A 15,702-nucleotide genomic window follows, 5' to 3' on the forward strand; every position below is an offset into this window, starting at 1 on the left:
ATATAAAGGAACGACACCACTTACCACATAGAGCAAGGGTCAGCAGGCTTTTTCTGCAAAAGTCCAGAGTAAATGTTTCCAGCTCTGTCATAATTATTTAATGCTGCTGTTGTTGCCTGAGAGCAGCTGTAGACAACATGTAAGCGAATGGGCGTGGCTGCGTTCCAATAAACCTTTATTTACAAACACAGGTGGTGGGCCAGATTTGGTGATCTTGCATCGAGAGGCCCTCAGGTGTAACAAATGCCCTGTTTCCTTGAACCTGCCAGGCGCTCAGCCCTGGGATCCAGCAGGGAACTAGATAATCAGCCAAGTGTCCTGCCCTCGTGTGCTCATCTTCTAGTGGGAGAAACTACACACCAGGGAAGAAGTAAGGAAAGGACGAATTGTAGCAGCACAGATGAGGGACCCCAGAGGAAACAGTGGGTCCTGGGACACCGCTGGGTGAGGGGAGCCACTCGGGCAGGGCAGCCAGGGCTGGCCCCTCTGCAGAGCTGATGCTTGCATGGGATCTGGGAGGAGACCTGGGCCACCGTCTGCAGCGCCATGACATGTGAAGAAATCTTCACATCTCCCCCCCCCCCCCCGCCAGAGATGTGAAGATTAAGCAAATGAAGCTGAAGAAGGTGTGGCCACAGCTCACAGCTGCACCTCAGACTCACTGGGATATTTGGATGCTAAACTTGTCACTTACTCTGCTTCTTTTGAACCTCTTTTTCTTGTCTGTAAATTGGGGACAAAAATACCCATATTCCTCTTATTGCCTCCCCTCTCCTTTGGGCGTTCTTGGTGGTTCTTCATGGGGCTCCGTGTGACTCGGGACTAGTCCAGGAACAGAGAGGGGATGGGCCCCCCCAATCCAGGGTGCACCTGTGATCAAGGTGCAAGGGCCCAGCCAGGCTTATCTTTAGGGAACTCGGTATCCTGAAGCTGCCCAAGGAAACTGGCACCAAGGGATGCTCTGACCCTTTCTGACCCGTCTCGGCTTCCACAGTCTCCTGGTTCATCAAATGGCCGGAAGCCGCTCCCACTCTGTCCGGCCCCTGCTCAGGCCGCACATGGGGAGGATCTGAGTAAAGAGCAGCTCTCCCCTCCCTGCTGAACAGTCCTCTGGCCAGGGCTCCCAGGTCAGCGTTAGCCAGGAGGAGAAACGAGTCTCCTTTGAAATGGTCCACACTTTCGATCTTGCCACAAGAAGCTGTTGGGTGACATGGTCTGTCCCATTCAGTGGGCACTGGGTACACCCCTCCGAGCACCCACTTCCTTCCCTTCCTGGCATAGCTAAGCACCCATGGTGTTCCCTGTGGCTCTTGCAGGCTTCCCAGCCTCCCTGAACTTGGCTGTGTGCACCTGCTCTGGGTGGCCTTTCTCTCCCCAGGCCTGCTCTGCCATCCTGGCGGTTGCCCTTGGGTCCTGCAGGGTGGGTGGGAGGCGCCCTGAGCTCAGTAGGACTGGGCCAGGCTGGGCTACAGGCTGAGAAGGTGGGCAGTGCCTGCAGAAGGCCGGAACGCCCATCCCAGCTGCTCGAGCCCTGCTCCGGGCTCTGGCCCGTGGGGCTTGCCACCCTCCGAAGGCTCACTCTTCTTGGCTGTCGGCGCCCAGGAGTCAAGGTCGGTGGGGCTGCTTGGCACCAGTCCTGCAGGGTGTTTATTTTCCCCAGGCTCCTCCCCAGGACTGTCTCTCGTGCCCCCCGTCTGGACTGGCTCTGGTCGGAGCGGTAGGAGGACTGTCGGGCACACCGGGGCGGCAAGGGGCCTGCATGCCCCGCTAGCGGGAAAGATGCCAGGTACATCTCAGCGCCTGCCTGCTCAGCCTCCGCCCGAATCACTTCCTCATGCATGATTGTTGCAGCGCTGTAATCCTGGAGGTGGGAGGGCGGGCGTTGGCAGCCAGAGCAGGTGCCTTCTCGGTCTGGCCCCTGGCACACAGCGGTGCTCAGCCAGGGCCCTTCCTGGCCGGCGCTTAGGGGCCTGGGTCCCAGGGATGAGCAATGTGTCCTGGGGGACGGGAGCCATAACGCCCTGCCAGGAAGGACTAAAGCAGAGGGTGCTGGGGCCACGTCGGGGCTCGTGGCCCGGGCCATTCTTGGGGTGGGGGGATCATAGTGTGATGATGGCCTTTACTAGATCTCAATCCCGAGGCTCATGGTTTTGTGATTCGTGCAATTGTGCGCCACACTTCCAGCTGCTGGAGAACATGTTTCTGACCGACTGACCTGCCTTTACTCTCCTGGGGCTGAATGAACAAACCACCTGCTCACCACTCTCAATGACCTTGGGATTGATCTGCCTCTCGGGCGCCCCCATGGGACCGAGGGGGCCCAGGGGGCAGTGGGAGCAGGGAGGGAGGGGGTGGGAGATGTGGAGGGTATTTCATGGGGCTGTGCTAACTTCCAAAGCCAAACAGAAGTTATTCTGTATGCTTTCTTGGATGGGTCCTACAGAAGCCCATGCTCTGATTTCCTATTTTTTCCTTAAATAGTGGGGAAACAGTAAAACCCTTTGTATTTTAAATACTCACGTGCCAAGTGGCAGCCTAGCCGTTTCTCAACTGCTACCCTGAAAAGGCGTTCCGTGGGCAGAACCGGGAGGGGAATGCTGGATTAAATGGCATCAGTTGACCTCTTTACTCTGGACCTTTGATATTCACATATGCAGCATTTCCCACTCACTTAGCCCCCTTTCTGGTGCCATGTCCGTAAGACACTCTAGACACACTTTGGGGAGGGGGGCCTCAGGTATTGGGGAAAATCAGGTATGGTTCTGTAAGACGAGAGCAGAGGCAGAGGTGCGCTCATCAAGCCATTCATTCTTATACAGGAAGAAAAATGGAAACAGGGGCCCTGCCTGGGCGTGCGTCCCTCCGTGGCGTCATGTCTTCTTGGGCTGGGTAGGGAGGCCCAGGTGGCTGCCGCTGGATGCTGAGCCTGAAGGCCACTGTGGCCTATGGCTGGGGTGGTGCTGTCCCCTGGTGTCGGGTGCTGGAATCACCGTCCCCGCCTCGAGCTTCTAACTCCGGCTTCTTCCTGTCTTTGCTTTTTCAGACCGTGAGTCCATCTTCTTCAACAGCCACAACGTGTCCAAGCCAGAGTCGTCATCGGTCCTGACCGCGGTATGTCCCTCCCGCCGAGCGCTGGGTGTGGGGTGCTTTTGGCTCTCCAGCGGGGCAGGGTGGCAGGACCTTCCCCGCAGGCCAGGGGCCCAGGGAGGTTCCAGAGACCCCTCTTCCTTGCTTGCCTCGGGCCTTCGCGCCAGTGGTCATCACAGCCACGCCCGCTCGTCGCTAGGCTACTCCAAGTGGATGATTTTCGAACTCTCCTCCTACATGAGGAAATCCCCCCAGCCGTGAGGAATTTGAAGCCCTGCTTTCTAATCTGCCTTTTGCCTGATTTAAGAAAAGGGAGCAGGAGACAGCACCACCTCAATTTTCCTTTTTCTTTCCTTGCCCATGTGAGTCCAGTGAGCGTTTGTTAAGAGCCTGCCGTGTACATCTGGGGCTGCTGGGGTAGTTCACGGTGGGTAATGGGCTCGGGACTGCTGTTCAGCGAATATCGCTGTGTGTCAGGCTCCATCCTCGATGCCCTGCGGCCCAAAACAGCCTTGCAGGGGTGGCCAGACATCCCCACTTTCCTGAGGCGGGAGGGCTGTGCTCAGCCAGATTCACAGGGCTCCTCACTCAGGGACAGAGATGAGATTTGACCCCAGATTAGTCTGATGCCGAAGCTGGGTCTTCCGGGAATTTGGGATTTCTTATCTCCCTGGCAACTGCTGAGCAGTTAGAAGTCAGCACTGGGCCACCCTCTGCTGTTCCTCCGTGTGTCCTGAGAGCCAGGGGTCTCTGCCGCCACTGCCGCGGAAATGAGCCCTCTGCCAGCTCTCCTGCTCCCCTCCTGGCCATGCTCGGAGGGTTTGCCAGTGTCCCCTCCACAGCAGACCCCCACCTCTGGGCCTCACCCCACCTCGTTCCAGGTTCGGGCCTCCTGTCCCCCGACCGAGGCCGCCTGTGCTTTTCTTGTTTGTTTCTGGTTCCTTTGAGGAGCCAGCTGTGTGCTGAGGGTTCGACAGAGCACAGGCGTGGAAGGGACCTGGAAGGAACACCAGCGTCCCTCCAGATGTTAATAGACATTCCCCGGGAACAAGCTTTGCGGTCAAGGATGCTTGGAGAACAACCAGATTTTAAACAGAACCCCTCAGCGCCTGGCTGTGCACATTATAAGACGTAAATAGGCGTTCTGTGCTAGAAAACGTTCTGGTCTCATAAAAGCTGTAGAAACTTCAGGCTGGCCCAGCTCCGCAGGGCGTCTTCCCTGCGAGGCTCTCAGACCTTATTCGGCCTGTGACTCTTGGAGGGGGTTGGCATTCCGCGGACTTGCCAAGAGGCTGTCCCTGCCACTCCCCTGGCACAGCGCAGCTCTAGTCACCACTGGGCTGTTAACTGATGCCAGAGGGTCACTGTGAGGGCCAGAAGCAAAGTCACCTTCCTGGCTAATCACCCACCTACCATTCAGCCTGCGTCTCCATCTGCCACGTGGGAAAGGTCGGCCTGGAGACACTGCGGGGCCTTCTCTCCACCTTTAGTCCTCGCTGCCGTCTCCCCCTTCCCCTCAGCTCATGACTGCTGTGTGGGGATTCCCCCAGGGCTGGCAACGTGGGAAAGAGAAAAGGGAAATGCAGTCAGCCGTCCCCTTTCCACTCGGGATGTCAGGCCCACCTGCACAGACAAGTCCATTCCCAGACCTGGGTGTCCAGACAAGCCCCTTAGCAACCTCCTGCTCGCTGGGGTCCCTCCAGTCTCCATCTCGGCCTCGTGCAGGTGTCGGGAGCCCTGCCCTGGCCTTGAAGCCCCTCCTCCCTCCCTGGCCGGATGCTCCCAAGGGTGGACGCAGCTCCCACACCCAACTGGCAGCCCCCGCAGACACGGGTACAGGGTATTGGTTAAGAGTGTGACACTGACGAGACTGCCTGGGGTCAGACCAAAGCTCCACAACCTTCCAGCTGTGTGGCCTCGGGCAAGTCACATTGCCTCTCTGAGCCTCGGGTTCCCTGTCCCACCCTGTAGGGTGGTGGTGGTGTTCAGGGAGTCCCTAGATGAAAAGCACCATGGCAGTGCCGGGTGTGCTGTAGGTGCTCAGTCAGTGTCAGCTGTGACTGGTGACGGGGGACCCGGGGGGTCCACCTGAGCACCTCTTACCGCCTCCATCGCCTCCTTGTTTCAGACAATCAAAGGGCTCCAGAAGGACTTCTGAGATTCCTTAGCTGAGCCGAGAAAGTGCTTTTATAAACAGCGGGGTCACGAGGCTTTGTAACAAAGCAGCGGCCATTGGTCCCCTTGCTGCCAGGCCTGAGCCACAGGCCCGTGGCGGCGGGGGTGTTTTTATTACCCCGTTTCCTGGGGTGAGAAAACAAGACACGGCAGGGCCCGCTATGGCTCAGGGCACGCAGCAGGGACTGGGCAATGCCAGGCGTCCTCCCAGGGCTCTGACTCGGTGAGGGACCCGGGCCGCAGGACCAGTGGCCAGGATGCTGACCTGGGCTCAGGCAGGTGCCTGTCACGGCGAAGCTAACGCAGCCGCTTAGAAAGCGTCTCCCCTGGACGAGACGCCGAGGCAGTGGGGTCATGGGCGCTTTTGGGGGTCGCCACCTGCTATGCAGAGCCGGTGGAGGTGGCTTTCACAGTAGCGCACGACGGTGCCCGGTTGTGGGGTCCCTGCACTGCACGTGTCTGGAAGTTCCCCATCAGCCATTCGGCTTCCTGAGCTGGGGGTAAGCACCATGTGTCCTGGGTGCCCAGGGCTCTGTCCCCAGCCCACCTGACCCAGCCTCACTTCTTGTTAACATTAGTCGTTTTAATGTGAACTGTTCAGTGGCGTTAAGTACATTCACAATGTCGTGCAACTGCCACCTCTGTCTAGTTCCAAAGCATTTGCATCACCCAAAAGAGAATCCTGTACCCATTAAGTGTCACTCCTCATTCCCCCTCCTCCCAACTAATCTGCTTTTTTGCCTCTGTGGATTTACCTATTCTGGACCTTTCATATTAATGGAACCGTACAGTATGTGACCTATTGTGTCTGGCTTTTTTCACATAGCCTGATATTTTCAAGGTTCATCCACGTGGTAGCATTGTGAGAACAATATTCCATTGTGTGGGTAACCCATTTTGTTCATCCAGTCATCTGTTGATGGACATTTGGGTTGTTTCTACCTTTTGCCTATTGTGCATAATGCAGCTCTGAGCAGTGGCATACAAGTTACACACCTGGGGTGGAATTGCTGGGTCACATGGTAATTCTCCATTTAGCTTTTTGACCCAGCTTCTTTTCTATTTCTGATGGATGAGCTCCTGTGCTTCCCCTTTGGCCCCGAGCCCACAGTCCACAGGACTCTGGTATCTCCTGAGCACCACACGTGAGCCCTGTTCCGGCTGACATGCTGCCGTCCATGCCCTGAAATGCAAGTGGAGCGGCTCCTCCAGCCAGGCATGTGCTGTCCCCATCACATCAATGACCTTGTGATTCCTCCCAGTAGTCTGCGATGGAGGCCTCGTTGGCCCTGTTTTGCAGATGAGCAGGCTGACGCACACAGAGGCCAAGTACTTCCCCCTAAGACCACAGAGCTAGGAAGTCACAGTCAGGATTCAAATCCAGATCCCTCGGACTTCAGTCCTTCCCAGGGCGGTGTTCTACTTCCTTGGAGGCCCGGGCCAGGGGCCACGCTTGAGCCCATGAAGACTTGTGTGCCTGTCCTAGGCCAGCTGTGATTAGAGCAGAAAGTGAGCGGTGTCAGCGGGAGTCCAGGGGACGGCCCCACAAGCCCTGTGGGAGCTTCGCCAGAAGCTGAACTTGGACCCAGGAGTTGCGCAGGCGCAGCAGAGTAGACTCTTTGGGGAAGCCCACTGAGCATGAGTTAGTGTGGACACGCCAGAGTTAGCGACTCATCCGGAAGGGGAGAATTGTGAGCCCCACCCAGGAGCCCTGTGACCACCACCCGCCCCTGCCCAGTTCTGGCCAGTAAATGAAGGCCGGTCCACGGAACCCATCACCTCACAGCCTTGAGGCTCCGGCAATGGTGGGCCAGTGCGGTGATGCTGACAGAAATTCCCCCCGCTGCCCGCCTCTGCCCTAACCGTTCCAGCTGCTCCCAGCTCTCTCCTGTGGGTTCCTGCCTCTGCACCTTTGCTTCCACTGTGCTCTCACCTGGGTCCCTTCCCCCCGCCCCCCTCAATCCTCCCCATCTTCAAGGTCCAGCTCACAGGCTCCCTGAACCACACAGTCTTCCTGGGTTCACAACAGACTCTCCATCCCCTTCCTCCTTGCTAAGAGGCTTGGGTTTTACAGGCTTAAATGCCTGGGTGCAAATCCAGCCCTGAGCTGTGTGGCCCTGGACCGGCCCCTGACCCTCTCTGAGCTTCAGCTCCCCTGTGTATAAAATGCTGATAATGGTGCTCGCTCGCCTCCCTGGTGGTTATGAGGACTGGAGGTCACGTACGCTGTATACCCAGCACCTGCCCAGCCCGTGGCAGGACTTGGAAATGGCCATCCTCGTGCCAACTCTGGTGGGTCTGTCCTGCCTCTTGCCTGCAGGTAAGGCCCGGCTTGTGCCACCTCACTGGGGGGGTCTCTGTGTGTGACGAGGTGTGGAGCCTCCCCACCCAAGGCCTGACTCGTGTGTGTGTGTGTGTGTGTGTGTGTGTGTGTGTGTGTGTGTGTGTGTTGGCAGCTGGACAAGATCGAGGGTGTCTTCGAGCGGCCGAGTGACGAGGTCATCCGGGAGCTGTCCCGGGCCCTGCGGCAGGCGCTGGGCGTGTCGCTCTTCGGGATCGACATCATCATCAACAACCAGACAGGGCAGCACGCTGTCATCGACATCAACGCCTTCCCAGGTGAGCGGTGGGGCCGGGCGCCGCCTTCACCAGTCTGTAGACTGGCGGCCTTGGGCGGATGGCAGGGACCGGAGAGTCGGGCTGACCAGCTCCATCCCTCACTGTCTGGGGCCCGGAGTCAGAGCAGCCCCCCGCTCAGCCTCAGCCCCACCAGCCAGTGGGTTTACAGGGCGCGTAGTGGGCCTGCAGCTAAACGCGTGTTCTTTCCCCTGCCTCTCCTGGCCCGGTGCCATCAGTAGTAGCCTTTCTGGGCCAAATCTCAGCTGACCTCTTGGGCCCTTGTAGGTTTAGAGAGCTGAAAGGACACTGGAGGGCATATAAACCCTAGTTTACACGCAGGGAGGGAGGGAGAAGTTGTCCCAGGTCATACTGCAGGGTGGTGGCAAGGCCGTGCTCCTTCCCCCGCCCTGAGCCACCATGCTGGGGACACGCTCGGATCCAGCCAGCTCCCCGCAGCTGGGGTGCCTGCTCCGTGCTGTCTGCGGCAGCCCTGAGGCGGGAAGCACCGCCGGGCCTGCTGCCCCACCAGGCTCTGCCCTGCACCCCTCGGATCCCAACTCAGGGAGGGGCTCAGCGGGAGACATCACCAAAGAACCCTCAAGGGGACCGTTAACTTCAGCAGTGATGGTGGTGGTGGCCCTGGGCTGAGCTACTTCACAGAGACACGTGCTGAGGCCAAGCGACTCCCCATCTTCACGGCAGGTCAGGGACAGAGTGCTGCGTCGCTCCCTGTGGCCCAGAGCAGCCTGGGCGCTTACCCTCTCGGTGGGCATCTCCGTCTCAAGGCCGTGGCTCTTGCCTTTATTAAGCACCTGCCCTGGAGGTAGAGCCATCGTCACTGCTCAGTGGATATGAAGAGAGGAAGCGGTTCCCACCCTCGGGGAGGCTAGCATCTCACGTGAGAGCCCTGCTTGCAGGAGGGCACTGCTCAGTGGGCGTGCGCAGGGAGCAGGAAGCCCCTGTGCTTGGGGAGCACTCATGGGGCACCAGGCTGGATGCTTGACGCGTGTCCCCTGCACTGAGAGCATGCGGGCCAGGCCCGGCCAGCACCACGATTCACAGCCAAGGAAACCCAGGTTCGGGGGAGGCCCCTCCTGTCTCTGTCATGCAGTTTGTCGAAGGCCCACTGCATTCCCCAGCTGCTGCAGACAGTGGGGGCGGCGGGGGCCCTGCCCTCGGGGGACGGGGGTGCCAGGGGCTCCTCTGTGAAGCGGGAGTGGGAGCAGGGCCTGGCAAGAAGGGAGGGAGCCACCTCTAAGGATCCCGGGCAGGGCCTGCGGAGGGGGGCCTGTGGCCCGAGGCCTCGTGCAGCAGGGAGGTCAGAGGTCAGAGGGGAGCCCACCGTGTTGCCGTTCACTCTGAGCAAGGTGGCGCGGCCATCTGAGGTCTGTGTTCGTGAATAGAAATTGAGACCCTTTGGGACAATGGCCTATTTTTCTGTAGTCACCGTGGGTGCAGCCTGGACGGAGAGGTGGGTTTTTGATGAGCGAGGGTGACGGAATGAGAGAGCACAGGGGAATTGAGGCTGCATCAGGGGAACAATTATAATAAATCAGAGGATCTAAATCAGGGAGGACGTGGAGGGAGCGACAGCGAAAAGGTGGCCGAGTCAGTGGGTTGGGGGGACCGGGCAGGGCAATGCCCGGCTGTTGGGGTGGAGGTTCTAGAAGGATGGAGAGGGGGAGGAACTCTGCAACTGAGCTACGGATTTGTGCTGGGTCCTGAGTTGGCCCCGCCCAGCCAGCACCTGTGCGACTCAGGCCGGGCATTCTGAGGGCGTCCCGGGTGTTCAGAGAAGGGACGGCCACTGTGAGCCAGCGTGGACGGGGGAAGCCAAGAGGAGGCCCCCGGCGGGCCAAGCCTGAGTGATGGAGCTGAGCCCCGAGGAGACTGTGAGGGAACCCGGTGCTGAGTTAGGCCCCGGGAGCGCATGGGGCTTGGGGCCCCAGAGGAGGCGGTGTCCAGGAGACGGCCGCCTGGGGCCCCGTTCTCTCCCTGCTTGATTTACGGGCCTGGATCTGGAGTGCTCATGGTCCTGGGCCCCCTCACCCTGTACCTCGGGCCATGGGTGTCCGGTAGCAGCCCCACCAGACAGCCTGTGTGCTGGGCTCTGGGCAGCGGTGACAGCAGTGGCCACCAGTGGTGCCCAGCCTGCCTGGGGACCTTTACCCCCAGGGTTTCATTTCATCCTCACAACCACACAGCGTGCAAGGGACCATCAGGATGTCCATTTACTGCCGGGCACGTGGGGCCAGGGGGCTGGGTGACACGTCCAAGGTCATATGGCTACCAGGTAGTGGGGCTGCGCCTGGGCCCTGGGCCCCTGACCTGAGGCTGCCTGCTTCTTAGCCTGAGTCGTGGGTTCAGATCCTGGCTGCCCTCACCGTCTGCTGAGGCGAACCTCCTGAGGGGGCAGCCTCAGTGTTCGCTCGTGCACAGTGGGAGCACTTCTCCCGTCCTAGCAGAGGAGATGGCGTGTGCTCAGTGCCTGCCCTGCACTGCTCCTTCACGCCTCAGCCCGCCCTCCCCAGGCCGCGTGGAGCCGTGGGCCGGGCCTCGTCTGGGGACGGCAGCGCTGTCGCTGAGGGAACAGCTTATGTTCCTTGGTGGCCCGTCAGCGGATCTCAGCTCTTCTCCCCTGCTTGCATCTCTGCCCTGGAAACCCAGCAGCACGTCTGCCGATGGCCCGTGACTGCCCTGCCCTTCACCCCCAGCCCCAGGGCCGAGGAAGCCCCCAGGCCTAGAGTGGGGCACCCCGCACCACATGTATTCAAGGCACGGGTGGCACCGAAGGGCCTGGTTCAGATGCCAGTGCTGCTGCTTAGAGCTTCGTGTCCTCATCTGTACAGTGGAGATGACCCTCAGGTCCCACTCCCCGGGGGCTATAAGGATGCCACGAGCGAGGAATGTGAAGCATGTAGCCGGGGGCCAGCACTTGGTGAGCCTGGATGAACGCTAGCCGTGGACATTGTCACCATACTCACCCTCACAGTGAACACGTGTCCACCTGCTGATAGCTCTTTTGGTGTTTGGGGCTGGTTGCTTAACTCTGTGCCTCCATTTCCTCATCTGGAAAATGGGGACAGAGGGTTGCGATGATCAAGAGAGGGAGTGTTGAGCAGGGCAAGTGCTGTGCATGCCAATATATACCCAGTTTTGTTTTTACTCTGGGCACCTCCGCTTGCCCCTCTCAGCCTCGGGCTCCCTCAAAACCACAGCACTGTTTGGTGGACACATAAGAGCGCGGACAGTGGGGCAGCCCCATCTGCCTGGCCCCTGGGCATACTTTTCTGTACGCGCTAACGCACCTGCCCAAGTCCGAACCTTCATTCTCCTGCAGCTCGTGCCAACGGCTGTGAAGACCATCCCAGAGGACGTGCGAGGGGTCGGTACCTCTCAGCACCAGGCCTGGTGTCAGCGATGGGGTCACATCCCGGGGCAGGGGGTGGTACCTGGGCCCCCTCCCGATGCAGGCACACTGTGCCTTTTTGGGGACCTGCCTCCTGTCCCGGTCATTGTTCTTGCAGCCGTGTGCCCGGTTCTCATCGCTGTAAATTGGTTCAGGCAGGCGGGGGCGGGGGCGGGGGCACCCACCCCGTGTCGAATTTCTTTCGAAGCAGCTTTCAGAAGTCAGCAAAATCCTCGAGCTAGATCCGAAATTTGCTCGATGGGTGGCTCCGAGGACTGTTTGCTGACATTCGCAATTGCATCTGTGATGGGAAACGCAGGCCCCAGGTGGGTACCGGTGGTTTCTGTTCCGGAGATCTGGGCCCGCTTGTTAGGGAAGCGGTGTTAGCGTGGTGGCCTTGCTGGGGGGGTGCCCAGTCTCCATCTCTTGGCTTTGCTGCGCAGAGTACGCAGCATGGCGGGCCTCCTTGCAGGTATTGACACTTTGAGGGCTGAGAGGGAAATGGACTCAGTTCCAGGAGCAGCTGCTGTTGATCAGGCCTCACCCACGTTCCAGCCCCTCCCAGTCCTGCCCACAGGAGCCCCCCTTCCCCCGTCCTCAGCTTACACACAGGGAAGCTGGAGCCGGGCCACGTGGAGGGGAGGGGTGTTTCTGATTCAGAGCTGGAGGAGCGGGCCTTCTGTGCTGCCACCTCTGGCCACTCCACCTCCCCCGCATGATGGCATCCGACCACGTGGGGAGGGGGGGGTGATTAAATGAGATGCCGAAGCTGTGCTCAGCAGGGACAGGGCGCTTTCTCAGCGGCTTCTCACCCTCCGGGGGCAGCCGAATTCAAGGACTGGCCCCTTGGGGCCACACGCACCGGGCTTGGAGTCCAGGCTGTGTGCGCTCGACCAGCCCTCGTGGGTCCGGGAGCCCCTTCGCGCCCCCCGCACCCACCTAGCTCAGCGTGCTGTCTGTCTCTCCCACCCCCAGGCTACGAGGGCGTGAGCGAGTTCTTCACGGACCTCCTGAACCACATCACCACCGTGCTGCAGGGCCAGAGCGCGGCCGCGGCAGGCACGGGGGACGTGGCCCCGCTGAGGCACAGCAGGCTCCTGGCGGAGCAGGCGGGCGGCCTGGCGGCCGAGCGGACGTGCAGCGCCAGCCCCGGCTGCTGCAGCAGCATGATGGGCCAGGAGCCGCCCTGGACGGCCGAGGCCGACGTGGGCGGCGTGGGCGCGGGCAGTGCCTCCAAGCTGCCGCACCAGAGACTCGGCTGCACCGCCGCCGTGTCGCCCAGCTTCCAGCAGCACTGCGTGGCCTCGCTGGCCACCAAGGCCTCCTCCCAGTAGCCACGGGGCCCGGGACCCTGAGGGGCGGCGCGGGATGCAGAACACACACGCTGGGCGAGCAGCTCCCGACCGTGACGCTACTACTAAGAATTCCCAAGGATCTGATTCTCCTTCTCCTCCTCCTTTTTTTTTTTTTTTTTTTTAATTTTTAACCTGATTCTCTGATGTCATGATCTACATGAGGGGTGGGGGTGGGGACGGAAGAGAACCCCAAGTGGTCCAGCCTCGCGGAAGAGGGACAATCCCGCCTGATTCCTGCTGTGCAGATCTCTCCACTGAGTTTACACACGCTTGTGTTTTCAACACTAGGTCTGAATGTGAGGTGGGGTGTGCGTGCGTGTGTGCGTGTGTGTGCGTGTGCGTGGTCGCCATGCGTGTGTGAGTGTCCGAGCACGTCCACGTCTGTTCTTCTCAATGGCTGCTGTGGCCCAGGCCTCGGGGACCCTGGAGCAGGCCATCCCTGGTCAGGCTGTCGGCGGCTGAGCAGAGCCAGCAAACGGTTGCCCGTCTCTCTTCTCTCCGAGCCGCCACGCCGGGCCCGGCCCCGTTTCTCTTACCGCTGGCTTAAAGCCCCATCCGGTGTGCAGCTGCCCCTCCCGAAAGCAGGAGCCAGGGGCAGCAGGAGGCCCCAGCTACCACTTCCTCGGGGATTCCACGCAGGGAGTCTGGGCTGTGGTCCACCTGCTGCCCACTCACGAAAGCAGAGGAGGAGGAGGCTTCCCCGGGAAGGCCACAGCCCTGGGTCGGCTGCCTCTCTCCACGTCCAGCTCCCTGGAGTCCGCTCGGCCCGTCAGCACGTGTCCCACGCAGCCCTGCAACGGGGCCTCCTTCCCTGACCACGCGCCGCTGCTCCCTGGACCCGGGAGGAGCCTGCCTGGTTGGGAGCCTCCGGGCTGATCCTGCTTGTGCCAAGGATTTGTGCTGTGACTTTGGGCCAATCATTCCAAGAGTCGCCGGGCGGCCATGACCAGGAAACTCAAGGGCAGGCTTGACGCCCTGGCTCCTACAGTGCGGCCTGCGTCTCCGTGACGTCAACGCAGATGAGCGTCTCCTTGGCATCGAGGCGATTTGGGGCTCTCCCTCCAGGCAGAAGGAGGCTGCGCGTTGCTCCACGCCTGCCCAGAAGGCCTGATCCGCCCCTTTCGTGCTCACTGCCAGCCCCAAGCACTCAGCCAGCCAGGTGCGAGGGGGCTTGCAGCCCCAGAGGTGAGAAAGCACATTACCCGCTTCTCCTATTAGGGTCACCCCAGCCCCTGATGGCAGCCGACAGACCACCAGCTGGTCAGTCCAATCCCGAGGTCCAGGCAGGCCGGCAGCCCCCTTTGCAGAGAAGGGGATCAGTGAGGGGCTTTGTCAATCCTCGGACGGTGTGACCGTCCGGCGGGATGCATAGGACCCCCTGAGCATGGCCTTGTGTCTTCAGCTATCCGTCACTCTTGAGGAAGAGGAACAGGCCTCTGGGCCATCCTGCGTGGTCCAGGGAGGATGGATTGAGAGCGGCTGCGGAGCTGGGCGCTCAGAGACACCTTCAGGCCTGGTCAGCAGGGGCGTGGCGGTCGTCCACTTTGGGAAAGGAAGGGCTGGCGTGGGGGGCGGCTGCCGTCAGAACTGCCCAGCTGTCCTAGAAACCACGGGCCCTCCGACCACCGTGTTTACACGACTTGAGTGTTGAACCCTGATTATAATGTCTGTACGTCACCTTTCCTAGCCTAACCCCAAGCGCCGGGGGAACAGGAAAGCGTGGCCGGCCTCTTGCACTGCTTTGTCTCCAGAATAAACTACTGAAATCAAACTGCATTTCACACGTGTTTACAAAATGTTGCTCAAAGCTTATGCCGTCCTCCAGTCTTTTAATAAAACAGCTTTACCTTTTTGAGTAAAATTCCAGTCCTGATCCGAGTCAGGACAGGTCGGGAGTGCAGGGTGACCCGGTGCCAGGTGGGGCCCCTGGCCACGTCGTGTCCTGTTTAATCGATGCCTCCCCTCCGGGTCTCACACGTTAGCGTCCAAGGGCCCAGATATCAAGTAACTGTTTTGCAGCGACGTGGCACTTTCCACCAGCCTCGATGCGGGTGGCCAGCAGGGTGGGGAAACCGAGGGGTGGGGTTAGGCTTCATAAAGGCCCAGGAGCTGCGCGGCGGTGGGGAAGGGACAGGCCGTGCTTGAGGGTGTGCGGGCCTCTCCCCGGGCCCAGCAGACAGCGGCCGTCTTTGCAGGGGCGGAGGGAGCCATGTCCAGGAGCGTAGACGGGCAGGGGGTTGTGAGCAGCAATGAGGCCTCACCGAGCGACCCCCACCCTCAGTGTCACCTGGTGCATGCTGACCGGGTCCCCGGACACTGGCCATGGAGTCGGTCTCCTCTTAGGTCTCCGTGTCCCTGGCCCTGGGGCTTCCGCATCAGGGGAAGACAGACCCCCGCAAGGCCCTCAGCCTTTGCGGTCTCTTCTTCCCCAGGGCTTGGTGCTGCTGCCTCTGGTCACTCAGCACCGTCGAGGGCCCGTGGGAAGGGCCTGCTGTGGTGTACACGTGTGGTGCCTGGAGCCGGCCCTGCTGGCATCCCGGGGGCAGTTGGGACTCTCCTCCCCAAGCTGTTTTGCCTGTTGGGGGCCGTGCCCTGCAGCATCTGGGTGGTGGTCAGTGGCTGGGGCTGCCGAAGGGCTCCAGGAGCAAGTGGCGGGGCCACGTTTTGCCTGAGGCCTTGGGTAGGTTCTGAGGGTCACTTGCAAAGTCTCTGCCCTGGGCAGCCTGGAGCAGAGGCTGCGGGCCGGCCTCTGCTTGCAGGTTATATCATGATGTGGTTCCACAAGCACTAAGCCCCAACTGAGTATAGGAGCTGGATGCCTCCTCCCCACGAGAGCCTGGGGGCGGGGGGGTTGCCCTTGGCAGCGTGGGTTTGCAGCGCCGGGTGGGTCGGGCTGGACCAGAGATCCTGCAGCATCACCTGCAGGAGACGGACGCAGCTGGAGTCCCCGGAGAGTTTATATGGGGCATTGTCTGAGTTAATGCCATCAGTGAGAGAGAAAACAAACTTGAGAAAGGATTCCTCTTTACCCAGAGAACTGCCAAGTGCGCTGTATGG

At 60.4% G+C, this 15,702-nt stretch overlaps 1 protein-coding gene across 2 annotated transcripts in view; it reads left to right on the forward strand.

Moving 5' to 3' along the window:
- ITPK1 (inositol-tetrakisphosphate 1-kinase) overlaps positions 1-14,414 on the forward strand; it is a 160,469-nt gene extending 146,055 nt beyond the window's left edge. For both annotated transcript variants that reach the window (XM_068541316.1, XM_068541307.1), the window contains exons 8-10: positions 3,044-3,111; positions 7,719-7,881; positions 12,266-14,414. In XM_068541316.1, the coding sequence (XP_068397417.1) occupies positions 3,044-3,111; positions 7,719-7,881; positions 12,266-12,624 (590 nt within the window). In that variant the 3' untranslated portion in view covers positions 12,625-14,414. The remainder of the gene's footprint in view (positions 1-3,043; positions 3,112-7,718; positions 7,882-12,265) is intronic.
- The last annotated feature ends 1,288 nt before the right edge of the window (positions 14,415-15,702 follow it).

This window comes from Eschrichtius robustus, chromosome 1, assembly GCF_028021215.1.
Source record: "Eschrichtius robustus isolate mEscRob2 chromosome 1, mEscRob2.pri, whole genome shotgun sequence".
Lineage (NCBI taxonomy): Eukaryota > Metazoa > Chordata > Mammalia > Artiodactyla > Eschrichtiidae > Eschrichtius > Eschrichtius robustus.